General features: G+C 40.5%; 3 protein-coding genes across 5 annotated transcripts; all 3 read right to left on the minus strand.

Moving 5' to 3' along the window:
* Nucleotides 1-914: 914 nt before the first annotated feature.
* plk3 (polo-like kinase 3 (Drosophila)) lies at nucleotides 915-13,533 on the minus strand. Of its 2 annotated transcripts, none has more exons than XM_089008760.1 (15): nucleotides 13,193-13,533; nucleotides 11,523-11,630; nucleotides 11,326-11,442; nucleotides 11,040-11,169; nucleotides 10,775-10,862; nucleotides 8,961-9,056; nucleotides 7,145-7,343; nucleotides 5,897-6,023; nucleotides 5,594-5,709; nucleotides 5,352-5,472; nucleotides 4,589-4,672; nucleotides 4,145-4,307; nucleotides 3,926-4,055; nucleotides 3,722-3,832; nucleotides 915-2,544 (listed from the first exon to the last, which is right to left on the minus strand). In XM_089008760.1, exons 1-15 carry the CDS (start codon nucleotides 13,409-13,411, stop codon nucleotides 2,350-2,352), a joined length of 2,004 nt encoding a protein of 667 aa, XP_088864886.1. In that variant the 5' UTR covers nucleotides 13,412-13,533; the 3' UTR covers nucleotides 915-2,349. The 2 variants fall into 2 exon arrangements, with proteins under 2 accessions (XP_088864886.1, XP_088864884.1); XM_089008758.1 differs by having other exon boundaries at nucleotides 5,594-5,712.
* Nucleotides 13,534-15,129: 1,596 nt separating this feature from the next.
* On the minus strand, nucleotides 15,130-19,979 carry cacybp (calcyclin binding protein). The gene is made up of 6 exons (XM_089007393.1): nucleotides 19,830-19,979; nucleotides 17,845-18,055; nucleotides 17,671-17,767; nucleotides 17,399-17,498; nucleotides 15,714-15,808; nucleotides 15,130-15,619 (listed from the first exon to the last, which is right to left on the minus strand). Exons 1-6 carry the CDS (start codon nucleotides 19,845-19,847, stop codon nucleotides 15,454-15,456), a joined length of 687 nt encoding a protein of 228 aa, XP_088863519.1. The 5' UTR covers nucleotides 19,848-19,979; the 3' UTR covers nucleotides 15,130-15,453.
* A 701-nt stretch (nucleotides 19,980-20,680) lies between these two features.
* Nucleotides 20,681-22,001, minus strand: mrps14 (mitochondrial ribosomal protein S14). Of its 2 annotated transcripts, none has more exons than XM_089007395.1 (3): nucleotides 21,873-22,001; nucleotides 21,554-21,718; nucleotides 20,681-21,101 (listed from the first exon to the last, which is right to left on the minus strand). In XM_089007395.1, the coding sequence occupies exons 1-3, from the start codon at nucleotides 21,939-21,941 to the stop codon at nucleotides 20,919-20,921; spliced, it is 417 nt and encodes a 138-aa protein (XP_088863521.1). In that variant the 5' UTR covers nucleotides 21,942-22,001; the 3' UTR covers nucleotides 20,681-20,918. The 2 variants fall into 2 exon arrangements, with proteins under 2 accessions (XP_088863521.1, XP_088863520.1); XM_089007394.1 differs by having other exon boundaries at nucleotides 21,554-21,730.
* Nucleotides 22,002-26,665: the final 4,664 nt, after the last annotated feature.

The raw sequence follows: 26,665 nt of genomic DNA on the forward strand, positions 1-26,665 counted from the left end.
AGCTACGGAAGCAAGACACAGGTGCTAAGTACGAAACGCTAACAACTTCCGGTGATGCGCCATATGTGAAAGGTGACCTGTCTTTTTGTTTACTTTATATCATCGATTTTAAATTAATCCACTTTACTTTTACGATATTTTGCCTTAATTTACCTCCCATTTTTTATTATAGCTGATTAGGTCACTGGTGGTATTCTACAGTCATATTAAACGTAATTGCCTCACGGCATTAAGGATAGAATTTGAATCTTTTCCTTTCCTTTCGACTTTTCCCTTCAGGGGTCGCCACAGCTAATTTACATGACATTAAAAAACGAAGTTCTTACCTTGAACTACTTTTTAAAAATTTATAAAGAGAAGACTTTAATCCATAAGAACGAAGGCGGAAGTGAACCGGATAAACAAACAATGCTAATTGCACATTGCAGCGCATTACGTTGAACATCACGCTGCGGATTATATCATTAGACCGCGTTTAAATGTCAACATTTTGTGGTGTTGTGGAATTATTTCAAATGTAACCATTATTTTGTTACTTTCTTATCACACGGGACATGGATTGTGGGGGTGGGGGTAGTTGCAGTGCGTGGGCAAAGAACGTGACTATTATGTACACAGTCACGTGAACGTCTCATTTACCGGCACTGTTTGAAGATGTCAAATCTGCACCTTGCCACTGCATTTCTAAAGCAACGCAAGTTGAAAAGCTCGTTGTCCCACTTTCAGGAGTCTCCTGGCGTTTGAGTGACAAGTAAGGGATCTTTTTAAAACGTCTGCAAGTTTGGCAACAAATGATTGCGTCTATTTTCAGTCCTTTGACAAACTGAACTTTGTTAATAAAGTGAAGCACGAGCGACAAAAATGCGAAATCACGTTGCATTTTGGCGTTCGACAGATTATATATCAGACACAAGTTCTCTCTCAAACTTTATTTTTGTCCCCCCTCCCAATACAATACATACAAAAAATGTGAGTCAAATTCAACATTTCCTTGTGTCGACACCATACATTTAACACAATAACTTAAAAAAAAGAATAAATAAAATACAAATTAACAAAACATCATGTGCCAGAAAAATAAAGTATTTTCTCAATAGGCAAACTTTCTTTCACAATGCAGCTGAAAACACGACACTTGTACGAGACGCTTTTGCATTTGCAGGTCACAGCTTTTGAGGATACAACTTCTTGAGTCGAGTAAGCCAATGTCAACCTATGAGGGTCACAGTACGACGAGCACGTTTTCTTCTTGCTGGAGATTAAACATTGATGAGAAAGGCCGGGGTTCGTTTTGAAAACCTTATACCAGCTAATGACAGTGTAGCGCCGTTGGACGTTTGCTTTTTTTTTGCGCAAAAGCACGCACAAATCATGACAAAGCCGTCAGCTTGACATTCACAAAAGAGGCTTGTTATTGCACTATACAGACATCCCTTAGAAAGGCACTTTTCACCCCCCCCCCCCCCTCGCTCTTTCATTCACACGTCTCCACTCCTCCTTTCATTTCCCGGACCGGCCGTCTATTTTACCAGAACATGTGAGCACTCACACGCATTCACCTACGTGTCGATTTTAAAAACACATTTCTAAAAAATCAGACGAAAGAAAACGAGGCCTTTTGGTACAGAGTTAAAAATCAAATAAAATAGGTGAGGGTATTTTAAAAAAATAAATAAAAATGTGCATTTATGGTGCCACTCCCACCGCCCCTCAAGTTCTCGCCAGACCTCACCATCTAAATTTGGCCAGGAATGTCAAGTGTGTGTGTGAGGTAAATCAAGATAGTCGTGTCATCTATTGCTGGCTCACATCTGGAAAAAAAACCGTCCTCACCCCAAAAAAACGAAGAAAAAAAATGAGTGCACCAATGTCCACAGGTCAGGAAACGGCAAAGGTTAGAAGAAGAAAAAGAAGAGGCCCCCACCGCCATCTGTTCAACCAATATAAGTTGCTATTAAGTGTTTCGTTACCATGGAGACAACACACTCGGAACTACATCTATAAAGAGAGGCAGAAAGCAGTCGGCTCCATGCACTCAAAATGGAGAATTGGTGGTTTGGTTATACTTTTTGTTTTTAGGCATCCATCATGGAGTATCCAATCATGAGATCTTACCAAATAAACTTAGGACAGGAACGGCACCCTGGAGGCAAACGCGTCATGTGATCAAAGCGGCAGGTTTATCGCATCATCAGCTATCTCAGCACCAGTCCAAACGGGTCGAGGAGGCCCCATTACAGCGCCGCAAAAGGTTCAACCAATCAAAATGGAGCCGATCATCAAGCCTCTAAAAGTCACAGTTGGCCAGTCTTTTTTCTTGCCCCCCCCCCTTCTTCTTCATCCTTCTTTTTAAGCGTCGGTGTGGTGCTGCAGGAGATGGAGGACGTATCTGAGGCGGTGTCGCAGCTCCTCCGTGCAGCCCATTTCGCTCAGCGTGCTGAAGAGGTACGTGTAGGAAACGCGCTTACGGCTGATGTAGGTCAGCAGGTACGAGTCCGAAGACTTGGACAGGATGATCTTCGTGTGGTCGGTGTAGAAGTTCACCTGCACAGGAAGATTGAAATAAGACATTTGGCATTCATACACAAATAATACCTTGAGTAAAGACAACCAAAGGGCCACATCTGCGTGTGTCCCCCTGCCCGTCTCAGCGCGATGGGGGACAGAGCTTTCAGCTGCTCTGCCCCCAAACTCTGGAACTCACTTCCTCCCAACATTCGTAACATCATTATCTTTTTTTGAAATTTTGTGCAAATAAGGAATAGTTATTTAGTTTTTTTGTTCTTTTGACTTCAAGATGGCGCCGCAGGAGTGGCTGCCTTTCCAGCAGCTTCTGTATTTTGTTTGTCTACTTCTTCCTTTCCTCACATCGCTGCTGTGAAATGTTTATTTCTCCACTTTGCGACTAATAAACGCAAATTTAATCTTTCAAAATGTAATGTGTAGCAGATGTGCACATTTCTCCACGACGTCCCTGTCCATATTTCCACTGGTGAAACGGACACTTTGATACTCTCCTCTTTCATCCTGAACTGCTTCATTTAACAAAGATTGAATGACTTTCTTTTGTATTGTGTCACATTATTTGTTATTTAATTATTTGGCTGCCTTTCCAGCAGCTCCTGAATTTTTTTTTCTACTTCTTCCTTTCCTTTTCCATACATTACTTCGCTGCTGTGAAGTGTTCGTTTCTCCACAGCGAGACTAATAAAGGTAAATCCAATCCAATAGATATGGAAAAGTGACTTTTTAAATAGTTTGTATGCAAATCGTGTATCTGGGGTGCAAAATTACAAGCCGGCTGATGACATGCGTGAGCAAGCTACAGGAGGAGTGATTCTGGGGTGGCATCTGAGTCACCGCAAGTCTCCAATAACAGCGGAAAAAAAGTCACCGGATTTTTAAAAAGTGGCTAAATTTAGCCACAGTCGCCGAGTAGCTACTCACTTGATTATTGCCATCATACCGAAAGCATTTGCATGAGGCTTAACCGCCTCTTCGTGCAAAAATAGAACGTTTCCAACCGCAGTCTGACGAGTAGATGTTGCACATTTTGAATGAGAGATATCAGCGAGCCGAGGAACTAAGATTACCCCCCCCCCCCTCCTTTAGATAGGATGTCAGACAAAATAAAAAAAAAGCCAGCGTGATTTCTGTCTACCAAATTGTAATATTTCACAATTTAATCCCATTTTCCATTTCCGAGTTAGTCAGGACGAACCTGCAGCGTTCCGTTGTTGAAGAGCATGACGAGCGCGTGGTCCGTCTTCACCCACTGGAGCAGCAGAGGAGGAGGCCCGGGAACTGGTTCATGACAGTGAATATCACCACCCTGTCAATCAACAACAACAAAAAATTAACATATCGTACTCATCTGTAACAAATATGGACAATATTTTTTTTTCTCGTCCTCATTTTCTGATACCTCCATGAGATTTTGCTCCATGTAATTGGCCATGAGCTCCACAATTTGTTTCTGGTTCCGAAGCTGCTCAGGTAGCGTGTTTGCGGCAAAGCTAAAGTGCTTATTGTTGGTCAAACAGTAGTGGACCGTCCTGTGGTGAGGGGGGGGGGGGGGACAACAAATTGTCAAAATCCGCATATGATAACTCTTAAGAGTCGTGGCTTGAAGCTTTCCACTCACTTGCGTTGGTCACAGAGGCTGAGGTGCGTGCCTTCGTTGAAGAGCACCCCGATGCTTTGGTCGGACAGCTGGTAGCCAAAACCGTATTTGTTGGAATAGTCGACCCATTTGGTGACCCACAGGAAGGATTGAGGCCTGGTCATACACGGTGGGTTTCTTGTGGCTGCGGAGGGGGAGGATCTCAACGTTATTTATGACGCAGGACAATTTGACAATTTCAGTATATATTTTGGCGAGTTAACACATATGATTTGCCTTCGCGGGCCGCACAAAATGACCCGGCGGGTCAGATCTGGCCCCAGAGCCTTGAGTTTGACACCATTACCTTTAGACTGACAAAGAATCGGGCCGATTACAAAAAACGGTAACCACTGAGGTTTGACTTTTGATGCAATGCAGACTAAGACCCCAAGCAATGTGCTGCACATGTAGAAAAATGCTTACCTGCGGGCATGACGGCCAAGCAGCCAGTGAGAACCTTCATGGCGGATTCAGCCACAAAAGAAGGAGTGACAACATCCTCACAAGCTGCAGGGAACAAAAAAAAATATTAATTAATCGCGGGAAAACACACACACACACACAATGTAATAGATATTTGTTACTGATGTTGATGCGATTTTGTGCCTTATAACACATTTCTGTCTGAACTTTGGGAAGTCTTGGAACAGATTAGGAGATTTACATGGGAAACGTGTCTTGATGTACAAATTTCTAATTAAAACATTTCTTCGAGAAGCAATTAATTTCATAAGTATAGGTACCACTGTATAGGAAAATTAATTATTCTTGGACACACACACAGTCATATTTTTTTACAGATTTTGATGCTTTATAAACTATTTTTTTCTGAACTTTGGGAAGTCTTGGAACCGATTAGTACATTTACATGAAAAATGCGTCTTGACTTACCAACTTCTAATTAAAAAAAATCTTCCAGAAGCAATTTATTCCATAAGTAGAGGAAAATAATGACCATATTTTCAGCACTATAAGGCGCATCTAAGAGAAAATGTTTTTTTCAAAAGCTGACCATGCGCCTCATAATGCACACACAAATATGGAAAAGGTTTTTAATTATGTCATTCGTTCAAGGTGCGCCTTATGTTCCAGAAAATTCTGTGTTCTTGGACACACAGAAAGTGAAGTTTGTCTTGACAAAATCACTCCCATTGCCCCACCTAAAAAAAAAAAAAAAACCCCCTACGTTCAGAGCTGCTGGCCATGGTGCCTTTGAAGGAACGCGAGATGGACTTCCTTGATTCCTCCTCAGCAGGCGTTTGCTCCAACGGCACCGAGTTGACTAGCTGACCGGTGGGTGTGGGCACCTGTGGAGACACGACAATTCTCCTTATGACAAAATCAATCTCCATTTTGATTTTCAGATTGTTTCAGGTCAACTTGAACTTTGAGCTTCCTGAAGCGCTTGGAAATAAAAGACGCACGCACCTCATTGGCGCCGACGGTTTTGTAGCTGATCTGACGGTTGATGGAGCACTTGACGATTCCGGACACCAGCTTGGCAATATCTTTTTCGTCTTTCTCCTCGCAAGGCAAGGCCTTCTCTGCTGCAAAGCGATGAGTCACACCCATGAAATTAAACTAGCAAGACAACCCTCCCCCCCACTTTTTTTTTTTTTGTTAAGCAACCGTTCCCATGAGCTAAAAACAACCCAAACTCGCAAGACAACAAAACCAGACAATTACCGAATGGGCATGCAAATGCCCTCGGCGTATGTTGGTTGCGCTCACCTTTGGCTTTTTTCTTGCCAAAGAGACTCTTGGCCATTTTGGTGAAGAATTTCTTGGCCGGGCTGGGGGGATGGAGCTCTGGTACCATTGCGCAGCTGTTGGGGGGGAGCTTGTCAGGAGTGAAACCCTGCAGGGGGGGCCAATAGACACAGACCATTAGGACGAAACTGGTAGAGGAGTTAGACTTTTTTTTGTGTGTTTTTGTAATGAATCAATTACAGATGCTCCCCAATTTACGAACGAGATGAGGTCCAAATAGTCGTTCGTAAGGTGAATTTGTTCGTAAGTTGCTTCAGTGCGATGGAATGTATGTTTAAGGCTTATATAATAATAATAATAATAATAATAATAATACATTTCATTTATAAGTGCCTTTCAAAACTGTCAAGGTTACTTTACAGGCACAGGCCATGTTTTTCTGCGAGTGAGCAGCGGCAGCCACATGCACCAGCATTCACTCAACCCGGTAGTAACTCAAATAGAAAGAAAGAAAGCTAGATGAAAGCTAATAATAATAATAATAATAATAATAATAATAATACAATTCATCTACAAGCGCCCGTTAAAACTCTCAAGGACATAGCTAATAGATAGCCCTATAGTTAATAGCTAGCGAGATATCAAATAGGTAGCTAGTTAGATAGCTAGTGATAGACAAGTATGTTTAAGGTTTATATAAGTATGTTTAAGGCATGTAAAAGTAACCTGTATTGGTTTGTACTGACAAATAAACATTTCATAAAATATATGCTCTATAAAGATATGTACATGTACAACCCGAGAAAATACTACATACGTTACTACAAAAATGTTCATATGTGCCGTTGTTCGTAACTCAAATGTTCGTAAGTAGGGGAGCGTCTGTATTCCATCCAGTAATCAGGCAATAATGGATACAAAAAAAACCTTTTTGCCATTATAGTTTATGTGGCTTATTTGGCATGGTTATAAAATCACACACAAAGCACTGATGTCATCCTCGCCAACCTTTTTTGAAACCATTTTTAAACTAAAAGGATCAAAGAATTCCATCTGAGACGCTGAAGTCGGAAGATTTAGGTAATTATATTTTCAACAATGACCGCTCCGTTATTAAAATGCCTCTCAAGTGTGTAATGGATTCATTTTGGCACCTCTAATGATGACGCAAGAAGGCTCGCCAGTATAATGTTCTAATTGTAAGCAACAACGGTGCTCCCTGCGCTCCCTAAATGGGCCCCCCAGCAGGGAATAAATAATGTGATTTACTTTGGTGAAGAACTCATGGTTGAGAATTTGATCCAGGGTGAGTCTGTCGCTGGGAGTTTTCTGAAGGATGCTGGAGATGAGCTTCTGCGCGGCGGGCGACAGCCCGGAGGGCAGGTTGTACCGTACTTCCTTGATGCATTTGTACGTCTCTTTCAGGTCAAGAGTCTCAAAGGGAGGGCTGCCGCACATCAGCGTGTACCTGAATGGGTGGAAGACAGTGGAAGAATATTTGTCCATTAGTTCTTTTGTAATTTTAGAGGAAATCAAACACTACATCACAAATTTTCCGAACATGGTAAAATGATAAATATATTTTCCGGTGTATAAGGCACACTGGACTATAAGGCACACCCCCAATGAATGGTCTATTTTCAAAAGTTTTCCTTGTATAACACAGGTGTCAAAGTCAAGGCCCGGGGGCCAAATCTGGCCCTCCACGTCATTTTATTCGGCCCGCGAACGCAAATGGAACTTTATGAAGCTTTCTAAATTCCGAAACAAAATTTCAAATTGTCCCATGTAAACCACAATAACAGTCATGATTCTTAACTTCAGATTTGAAAACTAGGTATTCATTAATTTGTTGTCGTTCTATGTCATATGTAGAGGGGGTGAAACATTGTAATGGCTTCCCCAAATTCATAATGACCCTCGGGAGGAAACCGGCACTACATTTTGGCCCGGGACAAAAAATGACTTTGACACCCTTGTTGTATAAGGTCCATCGGACTATAAAGCGTACCTTCAATGAATGAAAAAAAGATTTCCAAACATAAAAATAGATACAAGTTTCATTATACGCCGCTGGGGATCACTACTTTTTCTAGAGTGGGGAATGGAGTCGGTGGCCGCTGACAGTAGCTGTGAGACCTGTTGTGGCTCAAATATAAGGCGCACCTGCATAAGGCGTAGGGTCAACTTTTGAAGAAAATGAAAGCTTTAGGGTGCAGGTGTCAAAGTCAAGGCCCGCGGGCCAAATCCGACCCGTCGCATCAATTTTTTTCGGCCCGCGAAAGCAAATTAAACTTGTTAAATTCCATGATGATTGCTAAAATCTGAGCCAAAATTTCATATTTTTGGATGTCAACCACAATAAAAGTCATTATTCTTGACTTCAGATTTGAAAACGAGTTATTCATTAATTTGCTGTGTGCTCTATATGTAATATTTGAAGGGATTTAAACATTCTAATGGGTTCCCCAAATTCATAACGGCCCTCGAGAGGAAACCATAACTACAATGTGGCCCGCGGCAAAAAATGACTTTGACACCCCTGCTTTAGGGTGTGCCTTATACACCGGAAAATACGGTAATTGAGCTTTATTTGGGGGGGGGGGGTATTTGTTCACAGCCCTGTATCGCTCAAATATACATCTGCCCAATTACATCTCCAATCAGAATCAAAACTACATAACATAATGAAAAAAAAAACATTTCTTAAAGCGTGATTCTTCCCAAATTAAACTTGTGAAGAGCTAAGGAAGCCATTTTTTTTTGCTTCTGAAACACTCAAAAGTGCGACTGTTTGTATCTCAAATGATGTTTCCTCATTAAAATGGAAATGGAGGGAAATCTGTGCAGTCACCAAACATTTTCATTGAAAATAATTCAATAGGCATTGTGTTATTCCTCCTGGCGAGGACGACTTGGCCACCATATCCAAATAACACTTTTTTTTATTTAACTCAATCACATTACGTCCTCCTTTCACAATTGACTGAGTATTTCGGCCAATTCGTGTTTGATCTTGCTCAAGACGACGTCACTCAAAGTCTTCAAAAGGTCACGCACGACTGTCACATCTGGATTTACTTACATGACGCATCCCAGTGACCAAACGTCCGACTCTGTGCCGTGGCCCTGCCTGTTGAGTACCTCGGGGGCCAAGTAGTTGGGAGTTCCGCAGATGGTTCTAAAAGGGGACACACGGGGAGATTCGCTCAGTCAGTCGCCTTGGGACATTTCAAAACGACACAGTTGCCGTGCCGACGGGGTCCATGCAAAAACTTTTTATTTTAACGCTGTGGTATTCCACGGCGACGCGTTAAACCTGCAGTGAAACCGGGCTTTCGGCACTGCCTTCAACTGCCGCTTGCAAACCGGTTTAGGTGGGTGATCGAGAAAGGTTGCATGAGTTGCGCATGTTACACAAGCGCAGGGTTAAAAAAAGAAAAGGGCAGACGCGCGATGGGTTTTTGTGTACAACAAGGCCACATTCACATTTTCGTCTGCCCATATTGGATCCGCACGCCATCTTTTCTTTTCCATGCGATGTGAACAGTACAATTCAAGTTTTTTTTCAAACAAATAAAATCATCAAAAGCAAAAAAATATGTGCTCCGCACAGTCGTGGCAAAGGACATCTGTTTAATTGTTTTGTGTAACGGTTGTTTGTCCTTCAAAGTCTCAAATTGACCGTATTTTGCGGTGTATAAGCGCACCGGAGTATAAGCCGTACCCCCCAAAGAATGGTGTATTTTCCAACTTTGTCCACATGTAAAGGGCACCGGACTATAAGGCACACCTTCAATGAATGAAAACACTTTTCCAAATATATAATATTTTTTTATTATTTTATAATATTTATAAAGTTTTCCAAATATAAGCCACACCACATTATAAGGCGCTACAGTAAAGGCTGGGGTTACGCACTACTTATTCTACGGGGGAAAATGGAGTCAGTGGCTGCTCACAGTAGTTGCGAGACCTGTTGCGGCTCAATATAAGGCGCACCGGCGTATAAGGCGCGCGGTTATCTTTTGAAGAAAAACAAGGCTTTTGGGTGCTCCTTATAATGTGGTGTGCCTTATATTTGAAAAACCTTTATATATTGCTATATTATATTTGGGAAACTGTTTTCATTCATTCAAGGTGCACCTTACATATGGAAAAAGTTGGAAAATACACCATTCATTGGGGGGGGGGGTGCCTTACACTCCAGTGCGCCTTATACGCCGGAAAATAAAGTAGTTACGGTTTCCTCTCGGGCGCCCTCCTGAATGTGGGGCCCTTAGAATGTTTGATCCCCTACACATATTACATATAGAGCGCACAACAAATGAATGAATAACTAGTTTTCAAATCTGAAGTAAAAAATAATCACCGTATTTTCTGGAATGTAAGACGCACTTTCAAAGAATGACATATTTAAAAACTTTTTCCATACATAATAATAATACATTTCACTTATAAGCGCCTTTCAAAACTCTCAAGGAGCTGCACCGCATTACAAGGCGTACCTTCAATGAATGGCATACTTTAAAACTTTTCCCATACATAAGGCGCACCGGATTATGAGGCGCATAGTCATCTTTTGAAAAAATATTTTCTTTTAGGTGCGCCTTGTAATGCAGAAAATACGGTACGTATTGTGTTTTACGTGGGACAATTTGACATTTTGGTTGGGACTTCAGCAAGCATCATCAAATTTCACAAGTTTGATTTGCTTTCGCGGGCCGAATAAAACGTTATGGTGGGCCAGATTTGGCCCCCGGGCCCTGACTTTGACACCAGTGCCATAGGCAATGCAATTTGTGAAGTTCTCCATCTAAAAGCAAAGTCATCCTCTTATCTGGTCTGCAAAGCTGTGGCCCATTTTACATTACGAGACCCCAAGGAAAACAAACATACTTTTTCCTCTGCTCAACAGTTTCCAGCTTGGCGGCGAGGCCAAAGTCTCCCAATCGCAGCTCCATGTTTTCATTCACAAAGAAGTTACCTGGAAGAGAAACAAAAACACATGTTTTTTTTTTCCTCCCTCAAAGACAGCATTCCATAGCCCGGTCAAAATCACCCAGCAGTTACTTTGGATACATTCGCTACATTCCTCCCCTTATGCACCAAGCAACCCCCCACCGGCCCACATCGCCTCCTGCTGCTGTTGTTGCTATCATACCTAGCTTGAGATCTCTGTGCAGGATACCTCTGCTGTGGAGGTACTTGAGACCCGATATGATCTGCTTGAGGTAATACCGCACTTCAGGCTCAGTCAGCGTGTGTCTCGCCTTCCAAATATGCGCCAGTGACTGTGGAGGGGGAGAGCGAGCAGGATGTGAGCGGCGAGCTAACCGTTGTAACCTTCACAAAGACGACGACAGCGACTGTACACGACCGCCTTGGACTGACGTCAACTGTCACATTACATTTTGTTGAGCGCCAGGAAGCCCCAGACTAGTGTTCACCTTGTGACTACAGAGCTCCAGAAATATATAAATGTTATCCTGGTCCTCGAAATGGTGAGAGAACTTGACCACGTGCTTGTGAGACAAGGTTTTGTGCAATTCAATCTCATTGGTGATCTGCGATAAAAACAGAAAAGAGATTGTTGAGCCAACTCGTTTGTGACAAGGGGGGCGCACATGCCGCAGTGTACCTATACCTTCTCCCTCTGGTGCGGTTTGGACACTCTGCTCTGTGGAATCACCTTGACGGCAAACGTTTTGTTGTTGGACAAGTCCGTCATCTCGTAGCATCGTGCGAAACCACCCTTGAGGGGGAGAGAGGCCATTCAATTTAAATTGGATGAAAATAACTCGAGTGAGGATCTAGCGGTTGGGGTAATGGATAGATGGAACCTGCATCGCTGACGCGATGGTGGGGGATGTACACTCGCACACATTTCACCTATAAATTCTCATTTACACAAATGACCTGGGACAGCACATTTTCTACTAAGCCAATAATGAACTGTCCAGGTATTAAGTCAAAGAGGGAAAAGTGAAATGTGAGCATCTTCTTGTACAGCTACCTTTTGCTGAACTGTTTTTTCTCCCTTATTTACACATGAACAGAAAATATCAATCCTAGTCTGTGCGAGCAATTCAATCAATTTTCAATATCATTGACTGCATAATATTTTGCATGAACTCATTCACTGCCATTTAAGAATTTATTCGGGAATTGACAACATGGTGTTGAGCGTCATTCCCGAATTTGATCGGGTTTTGTTTTTTCTTGTTTGGGTGCCGATAAAGTGCGGGCTATGGCCTGTTTTTCCCTTCCACAAGGGGACAGCATTTCCCTTTTCCCATGTTAGCGCTTTGTTACAGCTTCAGTTGTTGTTAAAGCACTATGCAAATCAACATGTATGTATTGTATAGCTGCCCCCATTTCAAGCTCAGATAACTCCAGATCCATATAATTTAGGAACTAACTCTGATGAAAGAAGAAAGCCCAATGTTTCTTACGCTGCTTTGAATGTTAATGTAGTCCTAAAACTCAATATTCTGGGGGTACTGGAATTTGATTGAAAATGACAAAAACCCTGGCACGGGAGTGGACACGTTTGCACATCTTCTGGCAGTGAACAAGTTAAAAATACTAAGATTTCAAAGTGACATGAATTAGGACTGAAATTGGCACCACTGTTCCATTCAAGTGCAGTTAAAACATCTTTTGAGTCAAGTCTCCACCAAAAACCCATTTGGCAAGGAAAACGAAGCGATTATGAACGGGCCAGACACACATTGGTGCACCACATGATAGCAGGAATGATTGAAATGGCCACCGCTGGGTTTGATCACATCGGCGCTCAAACAGCGATCGATTCAAAAGGGATTTTATTGATTCTAAAAATACAATCAAATCCAAAACGTGCTCGGTCGTTGGACCTGAAGCATCTCTGGAGTCATTGGCATGCAAGTGATGCACTCAAAAAAAGAAAAATAAATAAATAAAACGCTTGGAACTATAACGGCTAACGGGCAGCCAGGCAGGCCGGGTTGCTGCATTCTCATTAACCGTGAAACTGACGTCGGTCGGCGGCTCTGCGGCATCGCACAGTCCAGACGTGACTCGACAGCATTAAGCCGTAACGCGCAACATGTTGATGAGAATATTGGCTATTGATTAAAAAAATATTCATCGATGTTATATATCAAAAAATAAGGGAGAAAGAGGTGAAGCTTCGCCGTTTTTTTTTTTTTTTTTGTTAGCATTGAGACATCTTGTACTGATTGCACACACCTGTGTCATTTTCCCCCATCGCAAATAAACACGCTAACAACGCTCGAGATGACATCACATAAAAAAAATCAGCAATTCAAGTACCTTTCCCAAAAGCTTCCCTTTGCTGTACGACCGTCCCGTCCTCACGTCGTACACCACCGGCGCCAATTCCGGTTTGGCTGAGTCCGATTTCGAGCGACCGGTTTTGGCGACCGGAGCGCCGGCTTGCTGGGCTCCTTCAGCGGCAGGCTTCTTGGTTAAATCCGCATTCATGGCGTGGCACGACAGACGCTGCGCCGCCGTGAAACAACCGATATCCATTTTAGTAGGCTACAAGACACACACACACAAAGCAGCTACGTTGGATTCCAGTCTAGAGGAGAAACTGGTGTGTTTTTGTGAGCGCTACTGCTGGCACGTTGCGCAGAATTCATCAAGCATGTCCGGACAAAACGTCCCACGATGAATATATAGAGGCGCATGTGACGTCACGGGATTGTGGGCGTGGTTATGGGGAGAAAGTCTAGACAGGCATGCCAATCAAAATGGTATAAAAATATACATTAGAAGAAACAATATTTGAATATTATGTTGCCATATTATTAGTCAATCGCCATCTTTGTGAATGATTAATGTATACAACGGTACTTTGAGGATACGAGGTCAGTCGTTCCGTGACCACACGAGTATCTCAAAACAGTTGAACTTCACATCATCTTTTCCCAGTGAAATAAATGGAAATTTATCCCAGCCTCGCCCCCCCAAAAATACCCCAACAAAACAGTTGGAATTATGCATTTTAATTTGAAATAGCACACTACAATATTATACTGAGTAATATCAACAATAATATTTTTATATCTGTTTTTGCCACTGCGTCAATTGTCATGTCCTGTTTTCTGCTTTCCTATAATTGCCATAAGAGGGCACTACAGGACAGAATCAAAACTGCCAAAACTGCGATTGAAGGTCACAAAATTTTATGGTGAAATATTAATGCTCACAACAACCTCTTAAAATATTAGAATTATCATCCTAGTATTTGGGGTTTTAGGATGTTTTCCTCTTCATAAAAGTACCGCTGTTTAGTCGTGATAAATGCTACCAAATGATGAGAAGGGCCTGTTGGAAAGAGATTAAAACAATTTCATGGGACAATATAATTTAAGCAGCCAAAGGAGGACCGTTACTCCTGCAATGTCTTTCTCTTAATTTATCTCAACGTTCATTTCCCCAATATATTTCACCTCACAAATCCGGAAATGAGAAACCAACGCCCGCACGTGGATTGCTGTTTCGAACGATCAGATCACTGCTGCCATCTGGTGGATAGAAGCTTCGATTGTAATTATAGAATCAGTTCACGATGACATAATAATGTCTTCGTTTACATTATATTTGTGGACGAGAAATGTTTTTCATAGAAATATTTAGCGCACAGTTAAATCAGGTTAATAAAACTAACGAACCCCGTAGTCTTACTGAAAAAAAAAACCCTTTTGTTCCCAAAATTAATTTTAAAGCTTCCGCGTTCATATCTGTCATCGTCTTGTTAACGTTGGTGAGTTAAATTGAATTTTACTTTAAAATCGGCTTGAAATACAAAAATACATTATATTCGATGCCGAGTTTTTGAATAAACGAAAGACAAAGAAAGGTCAATATCGTTAGCCAAGCTGACCCAGAAGTAGATCAACAGGATGGGGGAAAAATGGATTCTGAGTTTTCGCAATTTTTGTGAGGGAACGAATTTTTTTACGTCTCCGTACTAAACAGTACCGCCTGTCGGTAGCCTCTTTCTAGAGAAGATCGTCCAAGCGTAAACCAATCATTTCGATTTTTCGAAGGAAATGCAGCTGTTTTGTAATCAAATACAATAAAAATAAAACAAACTAAATCTGCTTGAAATCTTTACTTGAGATGTGCGCGAATGACTGAAATAGTGCGGTTTAACAATCCTATAATTCAGTAAAAGGAGAGCCCCCCCCCCCAAAAAAAAAAACAATAGTAAAGTACAACGAAAGACAATTGCGAATGACTTGGTGTACAACAACTCAACCTATTTTTATTGAAACTGCTAGACAGCCATGAACTATTCATAAAGTGTCAACAAAACAAAGGCGACTGATGGCCAACTCTTATATTGATTTTTAATATCAGTTTCAATCTGATGTTTTAAATGTTGAGGACAATGTGGTGTTTTGGCCCAAGCTAAACCAGAACATGTTCAAGTGGCACCCCACTTGTATAATCGTTAAAACAATGGACAACAAGTAGCAGGTCATCCAACACGTAACGCAGGTAATCTCTCTTTTTTTTGTGTTGGTTGCAATTGGAAACAATCATCTCTCATTTAGTTCTGTTCAAAAATCCATCATGCCTTCTTCTCCTCTTATTTTCTTCTCCTGCGATTCCGACCAAGCTTTATTGATGGTTCTCTTCATTTCGTCGTCGCCTTCCGTGTACATTTTCTTTAACATACTCATCAGTCCCTCGCTGGGGTCGGCGTTTTCATCAACTTTGGGTTTACTGTCAACGGGGAATAAGACGAAAGGGACGTGATTTAATTGTGGTTAATTAAAATCATGCCAAAGGATCTTTGTCAGATGAATCAACATCTTACTCTTTCTCCTTGGATTGTTTCTCTACCGAGGTGAGGAAGTCCCACTTTTTGGTCGCCTGCTTCTTGCACATGATCACAACCATGTCTGTTTTGATCTGGGGAAGGCAGAATGGAAAAACAAAACGATAGCTAAGAAAATAGATGCAAATGTGTTACGGTTGCAATGGTTATTATGATTGAAGCTAAGCATCATTTAAAAGCATTATTTGTGGGGAAAAATGTGACGTTATTTTTTTTAATCAGTGTTTCTTTATAAAATAGTGTTGTCGTAACACAAATCATTAAAATAAAATTAACTGATAACAGGATGCTCTATTGCTTAGTTAAAAAAAAAAAAAAAACTCAAGAGCCATTATCTGCGCATGTTTTAAGGTCTGGGTGATTTTTGGAAGAAAAAAAATGTGTGTGTGCTACAGTGTCTGAACGGCAGATTTCCTTATTTGTAGGTACAGTGATACCTCACCTTACAAACTTAATTGGTTCCCAGAAAGTGTGAGTAAGGCGAAACGTTTGTCTGCCGAACATTTATTTCCCATAAGAAACCATGAAAATGAGAATAATTCGTTCCCGGGTCCCATAAAACAATTTTCTACTGAATAAGCCTTAAAACTACACAAAATATACCTTATTTTATGTATGATAAATGTGCTATTGGATTGTAATTAATTAACTGTACAGTATAATAAAGTTGTTTTATTTACCTTTGTGATGGTCGATGTAGTTGCCTCTTGATGATATCCGCGTAAAGTTGTCGTGCTTTCTCTGCGATAATACCTTCACTAACACGGTCCCCTGTGAGCTGCTTTTTGTTAATCCAAATCAACAGAAATTTTTCAACCTCTTCTATTGCCTGAGACCATTGCTTGGACAACACAGAAACACCCTTAGCCACACGTAGCAATGGTCGACATAGCGTACTCGTACTAGGACGCTAAATCACACAATCGCACACCTCGTTCGTGTTTCTCGATAATCTCCTTCTTCTGCTCGACCGTAATTTTCTTCTGTGTCCTCTTTGGTTTAACACTAGCCTGTGGTGGTGTCTTTTTCAGTTCCATAATAGCAAAAGTACTCCACTCGATAACAACCCATGTCTGCACTCAAAGAAAGTGGGTGTGGAAAACCAGCCTGCCAGCCACGCGGCGCTGTTCGACCATGTGGTTTGGTGTTTATCCACCGAAAACTAGTCCGTCAGCAACCGTGGCGCTGTGTGGTTTGGTTCGTCCGCTGAAAACTAGTTCGTATTCCAAGATTATATTCTCGCGAGTTTGTAGGATGAAAAATTCGTGAGCTAAAGCCTTCGTAAGCCGAGGTATCACTGTACATATTTTATATACATTCCTAACATTGATGTCCGCGATTGGTCAATACTGTTGATTCCTAGCACGACTATGGAAATGTACCTAACTTTTTTATTTAAATGTACAATTCTTTTTGGCGGTGTTTAGTTTCTAAGTAAACTCCAAATGGGGATCAATAAACACCTGAAAACCCGCTCAGGTCTTTTCTCGCAAGCAACACATAACATTCCCCAGAATCAGAACTACCAGACACATTTTTCTTAGTTTGAAATCGTAAGATTTAACCCGGAAATCAATTGACGTGAATAAATTGCTCAGTCGGAGGAAATATGGTTTGATAAACATTCAATTTGCGGTGGCGAACATCAAGTACATGCTTGTCACCTTGGTGCTGCTGTTCTGCTCATCAATTGGAAACAAAAGATTGAGAACGGTCATCTGGTGATTCTTGCCGTCGAGTTCCTTCACCAGCACTGAAAATGACCTGGAAGAACATCCACATTGGTTACGATGCGTCAGTACTGCGGTACGTGATCGACGATGGCGCATTCAGAGTTGTCTTCAAATTTGGATAACGTTGCCATAGCAACAAGAGGACTCAAATTGCAAAGTGTGGAGTGGAGCCCCTGTTCATATTCATGTTTTTCACGGCATACCTTTCTGAAAACTTCACTTCCACATTCTCAGATGGAATCTTGTGCACATTTTTCAAGGTCAGGTATATTTTCACAAACTTCTCCGACTGGTCCCACGCTGCATTGGATTGCAATATGCACATATGTCAAGATTGTAATTAAATGGGACAAGCAGTGCCTTGCACAATGGCGTACCGTAATTGGTGATCTTGACCGTGTATACCGCCTTGGAGGACGCCACAGAGTCAGCTTGTCTCCGGGCTTGTTGCTCTTTCTGTTGACGTTTTGTGGCAAGCTCTTTCTCAACCTTTGTCTGCTCTTGCTTTAGAAGCTCCTGGACTCTCTTTCTCTCTGCCTTCTCTGTTAGAGAAGCCAACTCCAGCAAGTCTGCCTCCAACTGGGTGATCTGTTTCCAGGGGATTCATTGTCTTAAAGGACAACCGACGTCTCCGGACAAGTTGTGTCCATAATTTGTAAAATGGCTTCAAATGACTTCTACTGAGCGTATTTTACAAATATTACACTGCATATAGCTATATTTTACGTTTTAAGACTTGTGCTGAATATTCAGGAAGTCTTGTTTTTGAGTTGGTAACGAGTCCGAATGTGACGTCACTAAAGGACCGTCCTTGACCGTAAAAAATACGCAATGTAGCGGTCCTTCCATCACGTCAATGTATTTTGCTGTACTTGTTTGGTCTGGGGACCTCGTGTTGCACCCAAAAGCCGCCAGAAGGCCAGAACAGGGTGTCCAAGCACCATATGAGGAATTTATCAGCCTGTGGAAGCGGAGGTGGCTACTGGAGGTCGCCATTTTGTGCCTCTTTTTTTTTGGGTGAGAGATTTTCTCCCAATGTTGCCTCAAATGGCACATATAATTCTTTAATCGATTGCAAACATGTATGCTTTCCTCTTCAGAACTATTTGAATCATATTCAGAACTGGATGTGTAACAAGAAAGCATATTCTCTGAATCTGAAGCCATTGTTTTCATTCACAAGCAATGCAAGACATCTTGGCGTGACGTCACTAACTGGGGGCGGGACTTTCTGAAAATGCCCAATTCGCAGCTCAATTTTTTTGCCAATTTTGGACACTTTAAGTCATTTTTATTGGTGTTTTGCATTTGAATAAAAATATCATACTGCGTGTTTTGGGTATTTTAGATGCTATAAAACGTTTTTTTTCTGGTGTCAGTTAAAAAAACAAAAGTGACGTCGGTTGTTCTGCTAAACTTCACATTTGATCACACTTTCATTGGTTAGTCGATTCAATTAAAAACCAACAACTCTCCAATATTTTTAGAATCAATTATCGCTCCTTCTTACCTCTCTGAGCTCATTCTCACACCTTCCGAGGTCTCGGGTCTGCTGACCAGACATTATTAGATGTGCCAAAAACTAAACGGAGGGTCAAAGGGGATCGAGCCTTTTTCGTTGCTGGTCCCACTCACTGACACTGAACATTCGGCAAGTCCCTTTGCTGCCCATCTTTAAAACCCATTTCAAAACTAACTTGTACTCTTTGGCATTTGACTCAGCATGATCCCGACTTGATCTTGGTTTCACTCCCTGGCGCGTTCTACTATCTTTGTCACTGCTTTATTTTTCCTGTATATGATAGCTGTCCATGTTAAGCGCTTTGTTAAAGCTTCAGCAGTTGTTAAAGCGCTATATAAATCAATATGCATTGTATTCCATAAACCCTATTCAATTGCTCCTGGTCATTTCAGACTTCTAATGAATTTGCTGATGATTTGAATCGGATGTGTCGAAGTAGAGAAGTACTGAAAGATCGAGGATTTGGCTTTTGAGGAACCGGCGTTCCTTACCCCAAGAAGTAGACATTAGCCGATGTAGAATGTTCTAGCAAAGAAGCACGTGAAGCGGTTGTCTTTGGATGATAATATATAATGTAGTCATTTTGTGGGGAGAACTAAACTGATAGAGGGGATATTCGCTCAAATACTTTTATTGATAGTGCAGTATCGAAGAAAGATGAAAACAACACGAAAAAAAATCGAATACATCGGTCACAATGATGAGTATTCTAGCTAGCGTAAGTAACATCACTTATTTTCACTGAAAAACGCCAGATGGCAGAATAAATACATCAACGCGTGCAAATGTACTTTCTGTCGCATATAGATTAACGAGACAACTATAGAAGGGGGTACATACCTGCTCAGTTAGATCCATTTTGGGTTTGATAGTTTTGGGTGATCAGCAGAAAATAGGCTACCCTCTGCGTAACAACTCCACTAGTCACGTGCTTCCATTCCGCCGGGCCCTCCATCTTCCTCGACCACTTCAGTTGCGGCTCAACAAAACCGTAAGCGCGTTACCGCCTCCCGTTGCACAAACATGGCATTGCACATAGGTGGGAATATTCCGGGACGCATTTCGATCACATACGACACATCTTTGTCAGACCTGTCTACTTATACGTTTTCCTTGTATTTTATAGGTTTTTTAATCATTTCAAATAATGTATGGCGTACTTTTATACGGGATTTTTTTTAAATTGTGAACTAATCTTACAAAGACCATTTTGGCTCAAATCCAGTTGTCTCAGCTGCTGGTAGCCAACGACAATGCTGCCGCCGATCGCTACAATCGTACAGTATATATTTTTTATCGGTTAGATCGATACAAGAATAACATGCACATATGCAGTAAGAAGTCTGCATGTTCGCTTGTGTTAGCGTTTTTAGTCATTTCAAATAATGTACGGGATACTACAACTTTTATACGGGAATTGTCATTATTTATAAGGGCAGCTATTAGCCATTATGCTTTGTGCATATTCTGCCTTTAAATTCCCACTTATTGTACAAAGTAGACAGAATAATGCAAATTTTCGTGTATTTTGTTCACGTGTGTCTTCATTTCATAACTTTGCAGCCGTGAATTGGGAAATTCTCCATTGTGAGACTAATAAACATGTTCTTATCTTGCAAAAAAAAAAAACTGTATTCAAAATGGCATCTGTAGATTGAAACACTTCAAATAAGGAAATTCATAAACACGAATGTACACTTCTATTTATTCACAATGTTATGTTGAGAATGTCCCAATTTCAGTTTTAGCCTTAAATATGTAGCCATGTACAATATACTTTGTTGTTACCAAAGGTGCTCTCCAGCACACATCCCAGATACAATTATTGATTTCTATCATGATCCATGAAAAAAAAAAACCATCAAATGACTATAAAACGCAGAACAGTTGCGCAGTCACAGCCACTGAAAGCCACCACCTGCTCCGAGTTTACCACCTCGCTCTCAGGATGCCAGACAATTGGTTGTGGTCGGCCAGGTGACGGAAGACGATCCTGCTGAGTCGCCACCTCCGCTTCACTCCCCGTGGCCGGGACGTCATCACGCACCTGTTGCGTATCCGCACGGGACAGGAGTCTCGTGGCAAAGCTGCAATTTCTTGATCTGCTAGTTCCTGGAATATATGTCAAGTATAAATTTAAAGACAAAAAACACATGGCTTACGAATTATTTTATGTAACTATCTGCCAGTTCCTGGAATATACGTCAAGTACGAATTTAAAAACAAAAAAACAAATGGCTTACTGATTATTTTATGTAACTATGATACCACTATCAATTTATAGACTTTACATGCTAAATCGGGATGCACAAATACAAGTCTGTCCAGTCCTCGTAACTGTCAAAATGCACTACAGCAATAGAGCAATACCATTTCAACAATGCAATATATACATTCTTGCGACTGTACTAATTATTTTGCAAGCTTTCAACAACACAGGTGGCCACCCAATGAATTCATTCTGACGCACAAATAATTTAATTCTTTACCACTTCACAGAGCTATTCATTTTTTACGTACAAAACTATAGAGTACTATTTTTTGAACATTGCTATATAAGGCACCTGTAGTTCTTTTGGTAAAATGGTGTTCTTCCTCAGCGAGTTGATTCGTAGCCGCTCGTCAGCATAGTCAAAAGCCATCTGTCTTCTCTTGACATCTCTGAGCATCCTCCAGTCAACGTAGTACCCTCTTGCTTGTTCCACACAACCCCAGCAGACCCTCAGAGCCTGCATAGTTTTCTGGTGGTTATCAACAGATCAATCCGCTCTTACAAATTCCGATTGCATGAGCGATCGAACATATAATATTGTCAACGGTATCAGCTGATACTTAAAACAGTACAGTATCGTAGATAGAGCACAAAATCAAAATGTTATTTACCTGCTTAGGAGCGCAGAAACTGTTATAAAGGACATCGACGCCAAGTCGTGCAACAACGGCAGCCGCCATGTTGAATTAAATCGCTTGTCCCTAAGTTGATTAGAGACGGCCACATCTTAATATCGCCACCTATCGACAAGGAGGGCGAATCTAAAATTAAACGCTACACTTCCATTCACTAAAATAAAAAATAAATAAAAAATAAAATAAAATAAAACACTGGCTCAATGATGATAATTAACACAAATAGACAAAAAGAATGGTTTATCACAAAAGAGTCGCAGGATGTACTGTATCTATGAAAAGTAACACCGGCGGGGACATTTTCAAAGCTTCGGACGTATTTTTTTGCCATTGGGTTCCACGTTTGAATGTAACACTTTAAGACTTAAATTTTGTAAAACATCCTCAACAAAACATGCGAGGGCAAAATAGCGTATTTAAAAGATACATTAAATAACTAATTCATAATCGTAGCATTTATAGTTAATTCACGTCTAATTAATTAACCGTCAAGTTCATGAAATACATCTTAAAATGGTGATTGCATCTACACTATTGTTCATTTCACGAATAATTTTGCAGTTCACATGTCGCCCTATTTATAATATAGCAAATACATTCTGAGTGAATTATTTACATCAGCGATATGAATACACTTGAAATAAAAAAATGGGCACAGTTTCATTCATGAATGGCAAAATGAACGCAACATATAGACGAAGGAACTACTGTACTTGGTCAAACTATGACAGTATGAATAAAAAAAATCTACGTGCCTTATCCATCGGGTGGCAGTACGCACCTACAAAAATAAGCACTGGCGTGTATCTACAGTACACGAACATTTTGAAGCTCAAGAGTTGTTTGTAATTGCGTCTTGGTGATGGAGTGCTACCACCCGTGAAAATGCTATCACTGGCTCTATGGTGGTGGCTTTGTGCAAACACCACTAAATTGAAGTTGACAGACAAGCACCTTCCCTAGACGTAGTATCGGAGTCCGCAGAAGTCTCTAATAAAACTACGATAGATTTTTAACAAACATGAGAAACATGGTTCACGCTTTTTGTGTAACAACAACAAAAAAAAAAGCCACAAAGTACAGGTGCACAGCTCATTCAGTTTTACCGAATGCGTGTCGAGCTTCCTCAACTTCATCCAAGAGAAATAACCCCTTGATGAAATGATTTATTTCTATTTCGATGGAGCCTTTTGTGAGATGTACTCCAACTCCTGCTGAGAGGAAAATGTGAACGGGGAGACATTTCCCGTATTTCTGTCACTCTATAAAATAAAGTGCTTTTCCCAGACCTTGTCAACTGAACATTTGGGAACTCAATTTTCGAGCTTTCAACTAGCTCATTGTTCCACACTATGGATGACTGTCATGTCACCGCGGACAGAAATTAGCAGGTTGCAGCATTTACAAAAAAAGAAAACAAATCTATACTGTAGTGTATACCATACTTAAAATAAGTAAACTGCTGAGAGGAGAAGCATTTTGTATTTTTTTTCTTCCCCACACAATCTAGAATAGCTCTCGGGCTTAATAACATATCTGTGACAAACTTTATTCATGTACAAAAACAAACAAACATAATCTTGTCAACAATTTTTCATCAGAAATGTAAGTAAACAAGTACGCAGCAAACACCACTTTCTATCACTTAATGCAGGGGTGTACAAACATTTTGCAATGGGGGCCAGATTTGGTGTTTTAAAAATGCAGGGGTGTGGGGCAACTTTGGCGGACCTTCTTTACATATAATGGAAATTAATTTAAATAAATGTCATTGAACGTTGACATTGAATATTAACTTCATTTTTTAACACAAACTTTTTTTTGTAACAGTTGAACAGAAGTAATTGTTCTTTTGCTGATTCTGCCATTTTAGAAAAAAATATTTAGAACATCGCCATTTTAGAATATTTAAAAATAGTTACAAAATCGCCATTTTAAAACATTTTAAAATATGTAGAAAACGGTCATTTTAGAATGTTTTTTTTTAGAAAATCTCGAGTTTATAAAGTTATAAAATATTTAGAAAATCACAATTTTAGAAAATGTAATAATATTTGGAAAATCGCCAGTTTAGAAAATTGGGGTGCTCATTCTGTCAATTACCCCAATACTAATTTGCTGTCCCCAAATTAGCCTGTAGATGGCAGCGCTTAGCTCATGCAGCTAATGGCGCTACTGCTCACTGTATAATAATAATAATATTAATAATAATAATAATAGTGCTAAATTTCAGTTGCAAGCGCCTTTCAAAATTCAAGGACACTTTACAGTCACGGGATACGTTTTTCTGCGGGTGAGCAGCGGCAGCCACATGCGCCAGCGTTCACTCATAGCTAGCTAGCTAGCTATCTAGCTGGCTATCTAGCTAAGTAGGTAGCTGGCTAACTAGCTAGCTAACTATTTGCTATCTATTAGCTGTATTCATTCAACATGCAGGTCATGAAAATTGACCACGGGCCGAATTTGGTCCCCAGGCCGGAATTTGGACACGTGTGATATACAAAAAGATATAAAATTCCACCCATGTGCAAAGTTTGACGGAGCACTAGTCATAAAATAGGGCCTTCTCAATGTTACTCCCCTTTACCACATTGCACAAAAAGCTTCATATTTATTGTATTTAGCAGATGTTTGAAATTGAAGTGCAGGATTTAAATATGGTGCCATTTGAACTTCAACCACTTCCAACAAGGGTCTTCATGCTGAAAAACCTGTTATAAGGACTCTCCTGGGAATTTTCCAAACCTGGTTGCTTCCATTATTGGAGGTCCTCAGTTTACAACGGATATATATATACTGCATATATTTCATATGTATTTTTTTTAAACGCATTATTAAATTTGATCTGCGTGGTCGTTTCCAGTTTCTGGAAATTGTGGGAAATGGTATATGCTGAATGTTTCATCGTGCTCTTGGAGAGACAGATATATCAGAAACTTCAAATGTCTGTGTGTCTCTACGCGGCAGACTTTCATGAGTTTTTCTTATGTCCTGCCAAAGACAATATCTCGAGAAAACCAGAAACCCTTTTCGTCAGATTTATGTAATGCAGCACAATTTCTAAGAATGGGTTACTGTTTTATTCAAGCATATGAAACATGCAATGGTAAGAGAATGTAAAGTAATAGTAGACATAAAAAAATACCTACCTACCCACATCGACCGACGTACCGATGGACCGACCGACCGACAGACAGACCGACAGACAGACCAAGAGACTGATAGACAGACCAACAAACTGATAGACAGCTAGATAGACATACTGTACATACATACAGTAAAGTCTCGTTATATCGATATCGGTTATATCGATAGTACTGCTTATTACGATACTATTTCTATGAACGCAGTAGGGGGTTAGAAACGACCTCTGTTATTGTATGTTAGTCGATTAGACTATCAAGTCAGGAGAGGGCGCTACGCGCCTGTGTGTGGAAGGCGATGTAGGCTCAGCTCACGCATGCGCAGTTGTCATAAATGCCGTTGTGTGAAGCTGATTAACACGGTTGTCTCGTGTCGTCTTTCCTCGTCGTTCACAGGTATTCAAAATAATAAGTGTTAGACATTCTCAAGATGTTAAAGTAATTGGGGACTTATTGGGCGATGCTAGATATGAAACCTTGTTTTGTGGCTTTGATGAATATTTTGTGGCTTTGATGAATTTGGATTTTTGGATGTCAATTGTAGTTCCCAGTACAACACACACGAGCGGGCAGACGTGCATAAGCATGTGCGAATGTGGAGGATATATACAATGTATAGATGTGGAATGTATAGATCTACACATGAATGTATTCTGATATTGAAATTGCTGAATTGATGTTTTGATGAGTGAGTTGTCATAAATGCCGTTGTGTGAAGCTGATTAACACGGTTGTCTCGTGTCGTCTTTCCTCGTCGTTCACAGTGCTACCTGCCTGTGAAGCGCTTTGGACCGACCCAGGTATCCCCTAGGCCTGAGGCCGGTTACACATACATACAGTAAAGTCTCGTTATATCGATATCGGTTATATCGATAGTACTGCTTATTACGATACTATTTCTATGAACGCAAGGAGAAAATTTACATGCACCAGGATCGGATATATCGATAGTCCGGTTATATCGATATTTTTTCCGACTCCCGAGAATATCGATATAACGAGACTTTACTGTATATTGTGTGGTGTGACGGGAATGAGTAAAATTTGTGATTGTACATCTGTGTAAGCTCTCAGTCGTACAGGAGTGGTCCATCGATGAGAATGTTTCTTCAGCCGTCATCTGTACTTCTTCGAAGCTGTTGGATGTTTCGCCTCTTATCCAAAAGGCTTCGTCAGCGAACTAAAATATTTTGCTGGAAGTTTTGGCCCTATATATATATATCCCTACTGTCCAGAAAATAGATGGTTTGAAAGGTGAGTAAAAGAAGCTATTTTCATAAAACAGAAAAACCCATTTAAAATAACTGTAAATGAACAAATAAATAAATAAAACAATAATACACAAATAAATAAACAACCACATAAATAATACACAAATAAGTAAACAAGCAAAAACACAAAAAAACAAACATGTAAATAAACAAACAAACAAATAAACAAATAGATAAATAAATAAATAAACATACAAACAAACAAACGATTTTAACTAACAAATAAATAAATAAATAAATAAATAAATGAATAAATAAATAAGTAAATAAATAAATCATACTGGAACTGATTTAGGCACGGGTGCGGATTTGTCCCTTTATTTACGACACAACACCCGAGACGCTGAAATGCATT

The sequence above is a fragment of the Hippocampus bargibanti genome, linkage group LG11 (genome assembly GCF_051943395.1).
Source record: "Hippocampus bargibanti isolate YZ-2025 linkage group LG11, ASM5194339v1, whole genome shotgun sequence".
NCBI classification, from domain to species: domain Eukaryota; kingdom Metazoa; phylum Chordata; class Actinopteri; order Syngnathiformes; family Syngnathidae; genus Hippocampus; species Hippocampus bargibanti.

Coding starts and splice junctions, on each gene's coding strand:
- plk3 (XM_089008758.1), bottom strand. CDS start 13,411: ATGGATATCGGTTGTTTCACGGCGGCGCAGCGTCTGTCGTGCCACGCC. Junction 5,473..5,593: donor AAACCGTCGGCGCCAATGAG/GTGCGTGCGTCT, acceptor GTGTCTCCACAG/GTGCCCACACCCACCGGTCA. Junction 4,308..4,588: donor CTTGGCCGTCATGCCCGCAG/GTAAGCATTTTT, acceptor CCCCCTCCGCAG/CCACAAGAAACCCACCGTGT.
- cacybp (XM_089007393.1), bottom strand. Junction 17,499..17,670: donor GAAGTGAAGTTTTCAGAAAG/GTATGCCGTGAA, acceptor ATGTTCTTCCAG/GTCATTTTCAGTGCTGGTGA. Junction 15,809..17,398: donor AGCAGAACAGCAGCACCAAG/GTGACAAGCATG, acceptor TGCCTTCCCCAG/ATCAAAACAGACATGGTTGT.
- mrps14 (XM_089007394.1), bottom strand. CDS start 21,941: ATGGCGGCTGCCGTTGTTGCACGACTTGGCGTCGATGTCCTTTATAAC. Junction 21,731..21,872: donor GTTTCTGCGCTCCTAAGCAG/GTAAATAACATT, acceptor GATAACCACCAG/AAAACTATGCAGGCTCTGAG. Junction 21,102..21,553: donor TTTTACCAAAAGAACTACAG/GTGCCTTATATA, acceptor CATATATTCCAG/GAACTAGCAGATCAAGAAAT.